A 14,843-nucleotide genomic window follows, 5' to 3' on the forward strand; every position below is an offset into this window, starting at 1 on the left:
TGCGTGGGAGAAGGGCCTCAGCTTTATTCAGCAATGCCAAAACCATGGCGAGGCCACAGCTGTGGTACCAGCTCCCACAGGGCTCGGCTGGCAGCGAAGCAGGGCTGCAGTGGGCCCCTCTCTGCGGTGCCCTGTCCTCGTGCCACCCGGGGCGGCTCACAGGGAGACACCCATCAGGTTCACCGGTCGCCCGCTGTAGCGCTTGGAGACATCTGCTTCAATCTGTAAGACAGAGCCACAAGATCAGGGGGAGCAGGGATGCAGCCCGGGGGCAGCAGCAGATGCTCCTGGCTCCGAGGACCGTGCCAGAGGGAAGGGGGCCCCCAGGGAGAGCCAGCTCCATCCCAGGACAGTCCAGCTCTGCCCCTCACCAGTTTCTGGAGCTCTTTGGTCTTCTCCAGCAGTCGGTCCAGCTTGGGCTCCAAAGCGCCCTGCTCTGCCAGTGCTTCCTGCCGCTTCTGGCTCATCACCTCCTTCTTGGCCACCAGCAGCTCTGCCTGCTTCAGCTTCTGCCGGAGCAGCTCGCTCACGCGGTCCACGTACCTGCACCGGGAGAGCCAGGACCTCTGTCATTCCCAGAGCCAGTGCCGCCATTGTCCAGCCAGGTGCCACCCCTGCCCCAGGATATCCAGCACCTCCCTCGCAGCTCCCAGGAGAGCCAGGGCCCCCCGATGTGCCCCCCAGGGCCCCCCAGCCCCCATACCATCCCTCACCCAGCCCCAACCCCATCCCCACTGGCACCCCGACCTGGGGGAGGCGAGGATCATGAAGAGGTGCTGCATGCGGCGGGTGCTGAGCTGGCCGACAAGGGCCTGGGTGGCGGCCAGCAGGGAGCCCACGCGGGTGCTGGTCTGGCCCTGCAGCGTGGCAGGGGCCAGCTGGAACTGGCTCACGGCCAGGACGTCGGCCTCCTCGCCCATCTCGACCAGGCGCTGCGACAGGAACAGCTCCAGCTGCAGGGACAGGGGCAGGAGTCGGGGGGATGCTCCAGGTACCAGATGTCCCCACCATGGGGTCCCAAAGGGAGGGCATGGAGGGACACAGGTATCAGGACTCCTGGCTCCTCTCTCAGGCTCTGATGTCCCCAAGCTGGTGTGAGCCAAGGAGACCAGGGCTCCTGGGTTGTCCCCAGCACTGTCCTGGAGCACGAGGAGTTGTCTGTCCCCGTGCCTCACTTCGGGGCAGCACCAGAGCTGCCCCTCACTTGGGCTCCAGCCGCGAAGGGCCGAGGGCCGAGCCGGCCGCCGAGCCGCGCTCACCTCCATGAGCTCGTCGAGGAACTGGCTCCGGGTCTCGGGGTTCTCCAGGAGCGTCAGGGCGTCGGAGCCGCAGGCGACCCCCTCCGGCACTAGGGGACAAGCCACGGGTAAGGGGTCGGGAAAACAGCAGGGAAGGGATCGCTGCGGCTGGGACAAACACCGGTCTGGACTCCCCGGGCAGCCCTGCAGCCGGACCCACTCCTCTGCCTGAGCAGGCATGGAGCCAGCCTGGTCCTGCTGCCCACCCTGGCACCCATCCCGCGCAGGGTGCCAAGTGCCATCCCACAGCACTGTCCAGCTGTGTCCGGCCCTGCTCCGGCCTGCTCCACACCCACCGGGCACCCGCCTAGCGCCCTCGCGGCCTTTCGCTCCAGGCCCAGCTAGGCCTTCTTGCACAGCCAGGGTACCCAGGGTCACTGGAAGGAGGGAAGGGGGTGTAAAGGCAGGGTGGGTGCTGCCTGCCAGTCCCTGTGCCCGTCAGGACCCCCTGTGCCCCTCCGTGGCGATGCTCACCCTCGGTGCCAGCCTCCAGCACTGTGATCTGCACCCCATCGCTTTCACCATCTCCCCAGTCAATGCCATCATCCTGCTGCAAAAGAAGGGTGCCCTGTGAGACGGGGGTGCCTGTGACACCCCTGCCCCCAGCCCAGGCCTGGAGCAGGTCCAGGCTGTGCAGCTGGGGGTGACGCACCTGTGGGCTGGGCTCCAGCGCGATCCCCCAGTCGATCTCCTCACCCTGGGCTCCCCCATCTGCAGGGACACTGTCACTGCCTGGGGTCGGCTCCAGTGTGAAGTCTCCCCAGTCGATCTGCATCAAGAGCAAAGAAAGCTCGAAATAGCCTTGGCCACATCCTGAGGCTGCAGTGCCTGTCCCCAGCTGGAAGCCTTGGCCATTTCCTCTCCAGCTCTGGAAGACGCTGCCTCAATGTTCCCACTGTCCCGTGGCCACAAGCTGCTCGCGGTCCCAAGACGCCTTTGCCTTGCTGCACAAAAGGACACTGCAGAAAGGCGGTGAGAACCCCCAAGAGAGACAAATCCCCACCAAAAGATGCAGCTGCCTCTGGGCTGCAGCACGTGCCCACTGCCCTAATGCTCCAGAGCCAGCCAGGGCAGAGAGAAATTGCCTTTCGGGGGTCCTCCACACCCAGCTGACTCCCAAGGCCTCTCCTCGGCCTGGAGAGGATCAGAGCTGAAAAGTGAACCCAGGAGTCAGTATATGCAGCCCACTGGGCAACATCAGGCTCTTCACAGCTGATTCCCTGGCCCCTGTATTCGAGCTCTCCCAGATGCCACCCCGGCAGCGCTGCTCTGCGCCAGCTGGCCAGGACGTACCGCGTCCTCCTTCGGCTGCTCCGGCACCTCCTCCAGCTCCGGCCGCTCCACCCGCGTGGGCTCGAGCCCCGTCCTCCACTCGTAGACGGTCGTGTTGCCTCGCTTCACCACGTGCCGCAGCAGGGGCACCACCTGCTCTGCAGGGCTGGGAGATACCACGAGGACGTGGGTGCTGGGCCCAGAGCAGGGAGCCCCTTGCACCCTCAGGGTGCCTCTGGGAGAGCCCTAGCCTGGGCGCAGCTGGGAAACCTCCCAGTCAAACCTGCTGTCACAACCCACGGGGAAAGATCGGGGCCTGCCCCTGTGGCTCTGCACCCAGCCCTTGCCCACCTCTCGCACACGAACTCCACGCAGGCCTGGTACAGCTCGATGGCCTCGGAGAGCGCGCTGGCTCCCGCCCCGATCTCGGCTAGCAGCGACGGCAGGTCCTTCACCAAGGCCAGCAGCTCCTGGCGCACGTTGTCCCCCTGCGGAGCAAGAGCAGGGACGGCTCAGGGCGGCAAGTGGGGAAGCCTGGGGCTGGGGGCACCCCCTGGAGTGGCCTGCAGAAAGGGAGAGGGGGCTCTGGGGTCTCCCTGCAAACCCCAGCTCTTCCCACAGGTAACAAGGCACCATGGGGACGTCCCCTGAGATGGGGGTCCTGCAAGAGGGCTGGGCTCTGCTGGGGCCCATGCAGGTCAGAGCAGATGGTGGGGACTGCCTCGGGGAGCCGTGTGCCAGGAGAGGGCCTGGTGCCCGAGCGGGGAGGTGGCACAGCAGGGGCACCGCGGCAGTGGGGCTTGTCCGCATCGGGAGGTCACAGGAACTCACGGTGATGCCGTACTGCTTGCAGGAGGCGTAGAAACGCTCCCTCAGCTCGGCTGCCCCCAGCTGACACTCCTCCTCGCGGCGGGCGAAGTCCTGCTGGGCCTGCTGGCACCGGCTGATCTGCTTCCTCAGCGAGGGGATCTCGTAGCTGACGCTGCGCACCAGGAGGCTGGCCAGCTCGGCTGCAGGAGGGGCAGGCAGGGCCCTGAGATGCCGCCTCCACGGCCCCCCGCAAGCTCCCCAGCTGCCTCGGGTGCTCTGCTGGCCGCACGCAGCCCGGGGCAAGGGGAAGAGGGAGCTGCCGGCCACGAGGCAGAGCTGGCTTGCAGTGCTCACTCTGGAGTAGCCAGTGGGACTTCGCAGCCCATCGGGGGCTGCCCACCCCATCCTCATCCCCGCTGCGAGACCAAAGGCCACCCACATCCCACAGACACCCCCAAGGGGCTTTGCAGAGCCCGCTGGGGAAAGGCGGAGCAGCGAGGGAGCTGCCTTACCCAGGTAGGTGTTCTCCTTCTCGTAGAGCGACACGATCTCCTGCCAGTCCTGGGGAGGAAGGAGCAGAGAGTGGGAGAGGCTGCGGACATGCCGGCTGCTGGCAGACACGCGGCCCCCGGCCTCTCGCTCACCTTCATGCGCTGGGACGAATAGCGCCCAAAGAGGTTCTTGGTAGAGGCCTCAGTGCCCTTGAGGATCTCCACGATCCTCAGGCAGTGGAAGTAGTGGATGTCTGCATTGGAGGGAGAGACGTGGTCACCGCAGAGCCAGCAATGCCTATCTGGGCCCTGCCTTGCTCCCAGCCCACCCAGGGAGCACAGGCCTGAGGAAGCTGCTGGCTCTCTATCTCCTCCTCACCCAAGAAAGTTTATTGTAAGCGAAGCCCTTGGGAACAGGCTCCAGGTCCAACAGCTGCCACCACTGCCGGTGTCCCCAGCTCTCAGAGCACCCCAGCCCCCCCAAGCCACACTTTACTCACAGGACCCTGCGAGGAGCTGCTTTATCTCCTCATTCTCCGGCATGTCTTGGATGGCCCCATTGATCTTCTCGCGGATCACCAGCACCTGGCTCTGCCATTTCAGGTTGCAGTGTCTCCTGTCCACCAGCCAGTCTGCAGGCGGGAGGGAGACGGGGTCCTGCGGGGGGCTGCACACAGCCAACAGGGGGGTCACCCCCCACCCCAGGGCAGTGCTGTAGCTCCAGACAGAGGGGCAGAGTGGCTCCTAGCATGGGGGGGCCAGGGTGTCGCATCTCCTCCGAGCAGAGCGAACAAACAGGGAGATCAACTTCCCAAACCTGGGAAGGGCCTGACGGGGGGGTCCCAGCATGGCAGCCCCCCGCCTCCACCCCACACCTCGGGGTGCCCCTGCCCAGGGAATCCCCCCACCCCGATGCCAGCCCGGGAGTCCCCCCACCCCGGGGGGGGAGGACGGGTCTCGGTGGTGCCGTACCCAGGAGCTTGCTGGTCTGGATGTCGATGGGCAGGTTCTGGTAGTCCTGGGAGAGAGCAGCAGGGTGAGGAGGGCACGGACGTGGCCCGGCACGGCGGAGCGGGCCCAGGCCTGGGCCTGGCCCGGGCTCCAGCCCCCCTGCCTGGGCCTAGGCCTGGCCCCATTGCCCCTTACCCGGGCCTGGTCCCGGTCCCAGCTCAGCCTCACCCCCCCGCCCGGCCCCGGCCCCGGCCCCGGCCCCGGCCCATTGCCCCCACCTGCATGCCGCCCCACCAGCCGCCCCGCTTCCGCTTCTCCCTTGCCCCGCCCCCGCCGCCAATCGCCGCGCGCGGCCCCCGCTTCCCGGCCAATCGGAGCGCGCCCTCCTCCGCCCTGCTCCGCCGCCGCCAATCGGAAAGAAGAGAGGGGAATTAGGGGAGGGGCGAGGGAGGAAGAAACAAAGCCACGTGCCGGCGCCTCGATTGGCCGGCGGAAGTCCGGGAAGGAGAGGGGCTGGCCAATCAGGATGGGCCCCGGCAGGGCGCGCATGCGCAGCGCAGAGCCCCGGGAGCCCGGTCCCGGTGCGGCGGCGGGCGCGGCACGTGGCACCGGCGTCGCCCCACCCCCCGTGGGCGGCGCGTCCCGCCCCGCGGCGCCCCGTCCCGGGCAGGGCCGGGAACCGGAGCCGGCGGCCCGGGGAGGGGGAGGAGGCCCCCAACGGCCCCCGGGGCCCGGCCTGGCCGGGAGGAGCCCGGGGGGCAGAGGCAGCCGGAGGAAGGGAACCGGACCGGCGACCGGTTCAGCCAGGCCCCGGTTTCGCCCAATCCCCCGCAGCCCGGTCCCCCGCCCCCGCGAAGCACGGGCCTCCCGGCCCACCGGAGCCCCTCCGTGCTGCCCTGCCCGGCCACCTGCCCCGGTGCCGCCAAAGCGGCGCCCGGTGCCAGCGCGCGGGGCCGCCCCGGGGCCCGGTTGTGATCTCCTCCGTCATGAATATTCAGCGCTGCCCTGGCCCGGCCCCGCTGTTTGCTCAGGCGGGAGCGGCTCGCTCGCGGGTTAACCTTGACTCAGAGCCACCGGGGCAGCGGCAGGTACGCGGCACCTGCGCTCCGGAGCCGCCGCCGCGGCGCCCCGACCCTCCTGGTGGGCCCCGACCCCCCCGGCGGCCCCCGACCACCCCTCGGGGCCCAGCGAGCCGAGTGGCCAGTGGCCCCAGACGCAGGTACGCCGCCGGGGCGCTGCCGGCGGGGAGGGGGACGCCGAAACCCCGGCGTCGCGGCTTGGCGCCTCCGTGGCTGGGTCCGGTCCGGCTCTGGAGAGCGAGGCGGGGGGAACCGGGGCGGCCCCAACGCGGTGGGTTCAGCCGGGCTGGCGGGGACGGGGAGTGCTGGCTGCAGCCCAGCGTGTCTCGCCGCAGCCTTTAACGATCTTCATCTTTTAATGAATCTTTCGCTGCCGCCAGCAACGCCGGCACTGCCCCCAGGGCCTGGCGCGAAGCCCTTTCCCGGCTGCGACGGCGGCGGTGCCGGGAGCGCTCCTGCCCTTCCCCGAGGCAGGAGCAGGGCTGGGCGAGCGGAAAACCCCAGCTGCCGGGCTGCGGCGTCCTCACTGGGCGTGAGAGCATCACCTCCCCGAGCGCCGCGGCCCCACCGAGGCCGAAGGCGAGCGTCGCTGCAGAGGCGGCGGGAGGCAGCGCGCGAGTCACCCCCGGCAAACGCCGCACCGGGCCTCCAGCGGGAGCCGAGGGCTCCGGCGCCAGGCGGATTGGCAGCTCCAGGGCTACGGGCCGGGCTGGAGCCCACATGGGAGCTGGAGGAGCTCAAGGGGCTCCCGGAGGGGCATCCTGCCCTGCCTCAGGTTCCCCCGTGGAGGCGGAGAGCAAGGCCTGAGTGCAGACTGAACCGGGCCCAGGAGTCCTGGTGGGGCCGTTCCCTGCACCAGGGACCCAGGAAAGAGAGAGGTTAGAGCCACCTCGCTCAAGACGAGGGCCCGGCCGCGGTGCTGCCCCATCCCCAGGTGACGGGGAGGCGACAGCTCAGAAACCGGCTAGGGAAGCCCGAGAAAGGCTCAGGTAACACCTCCGTCTTCCTTCCAGACACAAGCTCTTTCTGCCGGCGGCGGCGGAGGAGCAGAGATGGCGGAGAACCACAGCTGGTGGAAGCTGACCTTCCTGCGGAAGCACAAATCCATGCCCAAGGTGCTGTACGAGAGCCCGGACATCTATGCCAGCGAGCCGCAGGAGGGCTCTGGGGGCGAAGGGCCGCCCAACTTCACCGCCCGCCTGGAGAAGATCGTGGATAAGAACAGCAAGGGCAAACACGTGAAGGTCTCCAACTCGGGCCGCTTCAAGGAGAAGAAGAAGGTGCGGGCCACGCTGGCCGAGAACCCCAGCCTGTGCGCGGCCGGCGAGCGGGAGGAGAAATGAGGCCGCGAAAGGGGTTGCGGAAGGGGGCAGAGACCCGGAGGACCGATGCCCTCCTGCCACCACGGACTCCCACCCCCAGCTCGACTCGGTCCCAGCTGCGGACGATGGAACCAGCGGGGCAGGGCTGGTGCTGCCGGACTGGCAGCCTCATCCCGCCAGGCACTTCGGAAGGGAGAAACCACTTGGATGGGATTTTATTTAAGGCAATAAGAATCCTATTTACACTCAGCCCCACGGGGTGATCACCGTGGGCTCGCAGCACGACAAGGGCAAAAGGACACGGCGGAGGGATGTGGCTGCTCACAGCGCAGTGAAGGAGGAGAAAGAGCCGGCTGCAGCCTGGGCTCAAGCTGGGGCTTCGTCTCCATGTGCCTGGGCAGAACAGATGTAGGCGACAAACCCTCTAGGGCAGGACAGTCTAACTGGTTCATACTGGGAGGAGGACGCTAGTCCCAGCTTGCCTGCTTGCTGCGTGCCGCCGCAGCCCATCACTCCCCAGCTCTGCCGGGTTCCCCCCGAGCGCGACAGCCCCGGTCCCTCTTCTGCCTCACTCCCGCGGAGGCGAGACACCCAGGAAAGCCCTGCTCCTCTCCAGGCAGTCACCGCTTTAGCGGCCACCTCTGTGCGCCAAGGAGCGCCTGCAGAGTCACCGATGCCACGTCCTCCGGGGCAGTCGCACCCAGAATGGGCCTGTTTGCACTGGTCTTCGCACTGCTGAATTCCGCCTGCTCCCGACGCGGCACGCCGTGCCCCTTCCCTCTCCTCAAGGAAACAACCGCGGCTGGCAAACGCCTCCAGGAACCACGCTCTGGTCTTCCTGGGAGGCGCCGTGTCTCCTCCCGTAAGCGGCTCTTGGAGCGGGCTGCTGAGCCGGGAATCGCCCTCTGCTCCCGGGAGGGGAGAGCTGATCACTGAGCGGCAGCGGAGACGGACCCAGCCCGGGGGGGCCGGAGGGAGCCCCAAGGCTCATCTCGCAAGCCTCTGTTTTTGTTAGTTCCTTGGAAGCTGAGCCTTTTGTGAGCTCTTACTACTGTTCTTTGTTAATAAACCAGGTCTGGGAACAAAGGGAGCTCAGTGTCTGCTCCGCGCGGTCGCCCCGGGCACGGCGCGGATGGGGGAGCTCGGCTGGGGGAGATGGAGGAGTCCCAGCCCATCTCTCCCGTCCTGTGCCCGTGCCGACCTCCCAGCCCGGCAGGGGACCGCGATGGCATGCGGCGAGCAAGCACGGCTCCCGGGCAGCTCGGCATTGTCATGGCCAGGCTGCTCTCCTTACAGGATCTCGGGAAAAGGAGCAGCCTCAGAGACGGGCTGTGGGTCCCTAGCGCGATGTGCGCGGGGACCGGTGCCAGCTCCCGCCCACGCAGCCGTGCAGGGAATCCCCGACCTGCCGCAGCATGCCCGCAGCACGCCGGTGCTCCCCTCCCGCGCCCGGCGCTGCCCTCTCCTCCCGGCAGGAATGGCGCGCAGGAGGGGACAGGCGGGGACGAGGGGGAGGTGGCTGCACCAGCACCCCCAGCCCGGGGACAGGCCCACACCAGGAGCTCCCCCCCGCTTGCTCTCGCTCTCAGGGTGCAGCCGCTCCTGAAGTCAGCAGAAAAAGCAACTTTCCAGCTATTATAAGAGCTGGACTGTGCCAAGCGCTGCGATCCAAACCCCTCGTCCCCGGGCGCAAACCCTTCGGCAGGGTGAGCCGTGGCTGCCGGCTTCCCAGCAGCCCCCGCCCCCGGCTCTGTTTGCTCACCAAACACCGGCGGGTTCACAAGGTGCTCTTTGTCCCGCGCTGGCAGCGCTGCAGGGTTCCTGCCCGACAGCCAAGGGAGGAAGGGGGGAGGAGGAGGAGAAAGTTGAGCGCTCTGAGCCGTCAGACAAGGAGGAAGTGCAGCAGGCGCCAAGTTGCTCATTTACACCCGTCGCAGTGGCGTCTGGGCTGCGGCCGCGCTCCTGAAGCCGCGGGGGTGTCAGAGACAGGCGGCTGCACGGACACCCCAGGCACCTCGAGCTGCCCCGGCACAGACTCTCCCTGCCAGCCCCAGCCTCCCCCCCACGCCCATGCCCAGAGCCTCTCGGGGCTGCGGGGCGCAACGTGCCCGACTCCTTTGCACCCCACGGGGTTACCCCGGGCACGGAGGGCCATCGCTGCGCAGGGACCCAGCTTCTCCTGCTCCCCCTGGCAGCAGAAAGTCTGGTTAAAGAGGAAAGATTAATTACGGCACTGCCCGCTGTGCGCTGCTGAGGCGGTTCTCTGCTGCCTAATACCGTGGCTGAGCTCATGCTCTTGCTTTTCTCCAGCGAGACACCAGCGTGTGACTGCTACTGCCCTGCCAGAATGCAGCTAAAACCAGCCAGGGGCTTTGGCGGCCGCAGACGGGAAAGGAAGAGAGCACCCTCCAGCTTCTCTGCCTGCAAACCGCGTTTCCAAAAGGGACCGAGCTAAAAAGACCACGGCTCGGCCCTCACCTGGGCTGATTCACAGCCACCAGGGTGACAGCAGCGAGGACAGGCCCAGAGCGCTGCTTTCTGTCCGAACCTCGTGCTGTAACCTCGACACGACGTCTCCCAGCGTCCCCCCGTCACCCCTCCTGTCTCACCCCGGCCGTCGAGCGCTAGCGCAGCTCTTAGCGAGGGATGAACACAGCGGGAGGGACCAAGGTCGTGAGTGAGTCAGTGCCGCAGTGGGACACAGGGCAGGCGAGGCTGCCAGGACAAGGACAGGTGGCTTCCCGGAGCCAGGGAGCCACCTTGGCGAGGCGCCATGTCACGCACGATGCTCGCGCCTCCGGCCACGGCGGGGGACGCGCCACGGCAGTCGGAGCTGCGGGCTGCGGGGGCGGCCGATCGCAGGCTAAGCCGGACCTCCTCCGGGCACAAAGCAGCACGCAGCTCCCTGTTCAGGGTCCCTCCCCGTCACCACTCGCTGTCACCTGCTGCAGGGGGCTGCCATTCCTGCAGAGCTCGGCAGAGATTAGGTGGCTCCCAACTTTGGGACACCGCAGGTGAAGGGCTCGACGGCACAGGCCTCGCTCCCGAGGAGCGCGAGCTGAGCCCAGACGCGCTGAGCTAAGCCCAGCCGGCCACCGGCTTCATTTGCCCCACAGACAGGGGCCGTGCAAATCCAGCGCAGGCAGAGCGACCTCTCCCTGCACACCCGGGCCCCCCACGCCTGCGGGGACACGGAGCAGCCCTGGCCCCCGCGCTGCCCACCTGGGCCTGGCACAGCAGGGAAACCGCCAAAGGGGCAGGGAAGGCGCTGGGTGCCGGGAGAGCTGCCCCGCGCAGGGCGCTGCGGCAATCGCCTTCGGCCCGCCTGGCACTAGCGCGGTCCTAGACAAGAGGGGGTTGAGCGAAGCCTTTCCCGGACACAGAGCTGGGCCCCCCGGCCTCCCAGAGCAGCTGGCTGCGGCCCGGCGGGGTGCCTGCTCCTGGCCCCAGCGAGGAAGCCAGCCCCGGAGGGGACCCCGCAGTGGGGCGGAGCAGAGGCGCTGCGCTCCCTGCCACATCAGAGGGGAGGCAACGGTCTTTGCCCGCTGCGGAGTGGCCTGACACGCTCACACGCGTACCCGCAGCTGCACACATTAGGGGGATGTGGCTGGCAGGCAGCAGGGCACTTCTCCCCGCAACGGAGAGCCCCAGGCGACAGGGAACCTGTGCCAATATCGCGAGAAATGACGGGTCCGGACACCCCTGTGCCCAATCTGGCAACAGCCCGGCTCCGCCGCAGCCAGCAGAGGCCAGAGTGCAATCCTGCCCCAGAGCAAGTGACTGAGAGTGTAAATATGTGCGCAGAGCTGTGGGAGGACAAAGGTTATCAGGGCCCAGTTTCACTGGGACGGGGCCCAAGAGAGCGAGGAAAGGCAGCCAGCAGCTCCCACCGGGGTCCGTGGCGGCAGGATGGGCCGCCAGCACCCTCTGCCGGGGTTTACCGGGCCGGATCCCCGTCCCAACGCGGGCAGCCGGCTCCCTCTGCCGGAGAGCGCGGCCTGGCCGCTCCCGGCGCCGGCTCCACGCGCAGGTTAACATTAACCCAAGCCCAGCACACAGCTCTGCTCCGATCGGGCTTTATTTTTTCCAAGCTCGTACACTTAGCCAGGGAGGACAAAGAGCAGTGCCCAGCCCACAGGCACTGCTCTGCCACCGTCCCCACCAGTACAACCGGGCCAAGTACTGGGGTCCCCCTGCCCTGCGGAGACGGGGTGCACCAGCGACAACACACGCAGCCAGCCGCGAACACCAGCAAGGCAGCAGTGACATTAAAGCCACAATTAAATATGTTATTGCACAGAATGAGCAAATCACATGATTCTAGCTAAAAATAGTGAGCCGTGATATGGTCCCAGTAGCAGGGCATGACAGCGGGACAGATGGTTCCCTGACAGAGGGTTTTCTGGGATCTCTCATGATACCTCCACAATCATTAACGTGATTAATTAACTGCCAGCTGCATTGGGAGCTATTGCTCCCCTCGTGCTGGCGGGGGGGAGCCCACCTCAGAGAGATGCAAAGGGAGACGAGGATCCTTGGGCTGAAGTCGGCACGAATTTCCCTGGGAAGGGCAGAGCAAGGCCAACTTCATTCCTCAGGGCGTGGAGGGGGGCACGCAGGCAGGATTGGCACAAGTAACGCTCCCAATCGGGCTGAAACATCCAGAGACCCCCACGGCCTCACGGAGAGAAACGCTCAAACACCCAGCCACCCTCTCCCCGGTGCGTCATGTGTCCCAGGGGGGCTGAGCCGTCCCGCAGGCGCCGGAAGACGATACGGTCGTGCAAGCGGTTGGTTTGGCCCTGCCAGAACTCCACAACGTCTGGTTGCAGGATGTAGCCCCCCCTGGGAAAGAAACACAGGCCATTAATGAGGCCCCGCAGGCGGCCCCAGGATGGACCGTCCGCACAACAGTCGGCGTGAGGCAGAGTGGGGAAGCGTGAGGCAGTTGCCGGGGTCAGGACAGGAAGGTCCTGGCCTCTCCTGGCTGGAGGCAGCCCTGGGGGCTGGAGGAGGCACTCCGGATTTTGGGAAACAGGCAAACCCTCAGCCTCCACGACCAGCGATGACACAACTCATGACTCACCAGTATGCCGGCTTTGGCACTGTTGTCTCCTTGTACTGCTCCTCCAGCTCCGCGTTCTTCTTCCTTAAATACTGCGGAGGAAAGGGATACGTGGTGAAGCCCCCGAGCACCAAGTATGGCAGGGAGGGAGCCCCTGGCCCTGCTGGTGTGCCCTGCCCGCACGATCGCTGGGGAACGCTCGGCCGTGGGGAGGCACCAGCCCCAGTCCCGCTGCCCCAGCGCTCCTCACCTCCCTGTCCGGAATGACGGTGCTCTGCCGGCTCACGACAGCCCCAATCTGGCTGCTCTTGGGGCGGGAGTGGAAGTACTGCTCCGATTCCTCCTCCGAGAGCCGCTTCACTGAGCCCTCGATCCGCACCTGTGTGGGCAGGGTGGGACAGGCTAGAGCCACCAGGCTCTGAAGAACCACGTGAGCTCCCACGAGAAGTGTCGCTCTGCTCCCCGACTCTCCTCCCAGGAATGAGGACATTCCCTGTCCCGTCTCACCCCCCAGAGCCCTGCGTTTCTGCCACAGCATAAAGGAGGGAAGGGCAAAAGGGAGCCAGGACCCATCCAGTGTCCAAAACCCCCACCTGAATGCCTGGGCCCCAAAATCCCACCCTGCGTGGGCTCGGCTGTGGCCACCTAACACTGTGCCAAGGAACTGAGCCGTTCCCTCTGCTGCCTCCCTGGTCCCCCAAGCACCCTGCCACCACCGGGGGAAACTACACACCTGCCGGTTGAGGGGCTCCCAGTAAAAGACGACTGAAGCAAATGGATTGGAGTCCTGATGCGCAGAGCAGGCACAGGGAAGGAAAAAAAGGAGAGTGTCAGCAAACAAGCAGCACTTCAAACTTTAAAACCTAGAAAAAACATCTAATTTGCTTAAGCCAGGCCTGCCACGTGCTCTGGGCCTCAGAGCAAGGCAGAATGGAGCAAGGCAGGTCCAGCTGCGCAGCCCTGGCCCACGGTGGGAGGCAGAGCACGGCTCGGTGACCCGCCTGCACCCATCCCCAGCAGCCTCGCTCCCTAGCACGGCTCCGACTGGCGTGCGGCCCCCCCATAGCCCCCCCAGGCCCTTCCACGCGGGGCCCGGAGGCCGCAGCGCAGCACTCACCAGCTCCTTTCCCTTGCGGCTCTCGTGGTTGGTGAAGAAGCGGAAGCCGTCCTGCCCAAAGCCCTTCAGCAGCACCATGCGGGCCGAGGGCTTCCCATCCCTGTGGCATGGAGAAGGCAACGCTGAGAGCAAGCACAGCCCAAACGTCACCCCAGGCCACAGCCAAGGGAACCCCCCGGCTGCTCAGCGGCAAATCCCACTGCAGCGGGGCAGCGTCACCCCTTCCACGCTCCCCTGTGAACCATCACCTGGGGCAAACACATCTCCAGCCCAGGGCGCTCGGACCTGCCGTGGTCACAGGCAGCAAAGCAGCTGGCGAGGCCATGGCTGAAGGTGCCGCAGGCCAGGACCAGGCCGGCCTCCAACAGCCCAGGCAGCACTGGGGCGTTTCAGGGCACCTCCAAACGCTTTAGAGAGGTGGCAACACGCCCCGGGCGTCGCAGACCCCCCTTCGGAGCAGGCAGCGCGCAGCACCTCGCCAGCCTCACCTGGTGCAGGTGGCCAAGCACATGGCGTTGGCCTCCCCGACATCGGGGCACCGCGCAGCCTCCTCGAACCAGGCCCGGAACTGCTCCACGGGGTCGCGGGAGGCCAGGTGCCGCTCCTCGAAGGCCTGGGGACACAGCCGGCAGCAGGGGGGTCACCCTGGGCCCCGGGACACAGCGAGGGAGGGAAGGACGGAGGGAGAGGTGTCACCCCTGCCCCGGGGACACGGCCAGGGCTGGGGGGGGTGTCACCTTGCCCTGGGGACACGGCCAGAGCCGTGGGGGGGGGGGTCACCCTGCCCCGGGGACACGGCCAGGGCCGGGGGGGGGGTCACCAGTGCCGGGGGGGGGAGGGAAGGTCACCCCTGCCCCGGGGACACGGCCAGAACGGGGGGGCCTTAACCCCTGTGGCCCCCGACCTGGGCTCCCTCCCTCCGGTGTCGCGGCTGAGCCCCCCGTAGCCCCTGCCCCCCCCCTCCAGCCGCCCCTGCCTCCCCGGCGCCGCCACCTCCTCATCCCCCCGATAGCTCTTCCTCAGCGCCCCCAGGTCCATGCCGGAAGCGCTGCCCCTGCCCCGCGGCCGCCGACGGGTGCCGAGCAGGGCCAAACCCAGCAGCCCCCTCCCCACGGCCGCCGCCGGCATCGCCCCGCCCCACCAGGGGCGAAGCCCCGCCTACATCCCCGCCCCCGTCGCCTCTCCCCGGCAGCCAATAGGAGGCGGCGAGCGGGCCCCCAATGGGGAGGAGGACGGGGCGCGCTCCCAGCCAATGGGAGAGGCGGCGGGGGCGGGACCCGGAGACCAGGAAATGGTGTCAGGGCTGTAAACAGGCACATGGAGGGGCCCTTAAAGGTACAGTGTCCCCGGAGGGGGGCGGACGGGGCTGGGGCCGGAACCGGGGGAGCGGGGGGTTGGGGACAGGGGCTGGGGGGAGACTGGAGGGACAGGGCTGAGT

General features: G+C 67.5%; 3 protein-coding genes across 5 annotated transcripts; 1 reads left to right on the forward strand and 2 right to left on the reverse strand.

The window, feature by feature from the left end:
* CDK5RAP3 (CDK5 regulatory subunit associated protein 3) lies at window positions 1-5,172 on the reverse strand. Of its 3 annotated transcripts, none has more exons than XM_026106914.2 (14): window positions 5,101-5,172; window positions 4,844-4,889; window positions 4,372-4,503; window positions 4,025-4,125; window positions 3,893-3,941; window positions 3,402-3,580; window positions 2,922-3,058; window positions 2,592-2,736; window positions 1,951-2,067; window positions 1,773-1,845; window positions 1,260-1,348; window positions 748-953; window positions 372-543; window positions 1-222 (listed from the first exon to the last, which is right to left on the reverse strand). In XM_026106914.2, the coding sequence occupies exons 1-14, from the start codon at window positions 5,104-5,106 to the stop codon at window positions 157-159; spliced, it is 1,518 nt and encodes a 505-aa protein (XP_025962699.2). In that variant the 5' UTR covers window positions 5,107-5,172; the 3' UTR covers window positions 1-156. The 3 variants fall into 3 exon arrangements, with proteins under 3 accessions (XP_025962699.2, XP_025962697.2, XP_064380712.1); XM_026106912.2 differs by having other exon boundaries at window positions 1,773-1,848; XM_064524642.1 differs by having other exon boundaries at window positions 1,773-1,866.
* Window positions 5,173-5,366: 194 nt separating this feature from the next.
* On the forward strand, window positions 5,367-8,309 carry PRR15L (proline rich 15 like). Its single transcript, XM_026106917.2, has 2 exons — window positions 5,367-6,041; window positions 6,915-8,309. The coding sequence occupies exon 2, from the start codon at window positions 6,954-6,956 to the stop codon at window positions 7,242-7,244; it is 291 nt and encodes a 96-aa protein (XP_025962702.2). The 5' UTR covers window positions 5,367-6,041; window positions 6,915-6,953; the 3' UTR covers window positions 7,245-8,309.
* A 2,974-nt stretch (window positions 8,310-11,283) lies between these two features.
* On the reverse strand, window positions 11,284-14,571 carry PNPO (pyridoxamine 5'-phosphate oxidase). Its single transcript, XM_064524643.1, has 7 exons — window positions 14,399-14,571; window positions 13,894-14,018; window positions 13,406-13,505; window positions 13,022-13,075; window positions 12,539-12,667; window positions 12,310-12,380; window positions 11,284-12,068 (listed from the first exon to the last, which is right to left on the reverse strand). Exons 1-7 carry the CDS (start codon window positions 14,531-14,533, stop codon window positions 11,903-11,905), a joined length of 780 nt encoding a protein of 259 aa, XP_064380713.1. The 5' UTR covers window positions 14,534-14,571; the 3' UTR covers window positions 11,284-11,902.
* Between the last annotated feature and the right edge of the window lie 272 nt (window positions 14,572-14,843).

The sequence above is a fragment of the Dromaius novaehollandiae genome, chromosome 22 (assembly GCF_036370855.1).
Source record: "Dromaius novaehollandiae isolate bDroNov1 chromosome 22, bDroNov1.hap1, whole genome shotgun sequence".
Lineage (NCBI taxonomy): Eukaryota > Metazoa > Chordata > Aves > Casuariiformes > Dromaiidae > Dromaius > Dromaius novaehollandiae.

What these genes read in the sequence shown, in the direction of transcription:
- CDK5RAP3 (XM_064524642.1), bottom strand. An exon ending in GCAGCTCCTCGCAGGGTCCT is followed by an intron (nt 4,126 to 4,371) that starts GTGAGTAAAGTG and finishes CCTCCAATGCAG; the next exon opens with ACATCCACTACTTCCACTGC. An exon ending in TCCTCGACGAGCTCATGGAG is followed by an intron (nt 954 to 1,259) that starts GTGAGCGCGGCT and finishes CTGTCCCTGCAG; the next exon opens with CTGGAGCTGTTCCTGTCGCA.
- PRR15L (XM_026106917.2), top strand. Translation starts at nt 6,954, where the DNA reads ATGGCGGAGAACCACAGCTGGTGGAAGCTGACCTTCCTGCGGAAGCAC.
- PNPO (XM_064524643.1), bottom strand. Translation starts at nt 14,533, where the DNA reads ATGCCGGCGGCGGCCGTGGGGAGGGGGCTGCTGGGTTTGGCCCTGCTC. An exon ending in GCTATCGGGGGGATGAGGAG is followed by an intron (nt 14,019 to 14,398) that starts GTGGCGGCGCCG and finishes CTGTGTCCCCAG; the next exon opens with GCCTTCGAGGAGCGGCACCT. An exon ending in GGGAGCCCCTCAACCGGCAG is followed by an intron (nt 12,668 to 13,021) that starts GTGTGTAGTTTC and finishes CTGCCCACACAG; the next exon opens with GTGCGGATCGAGGGCTCAGT.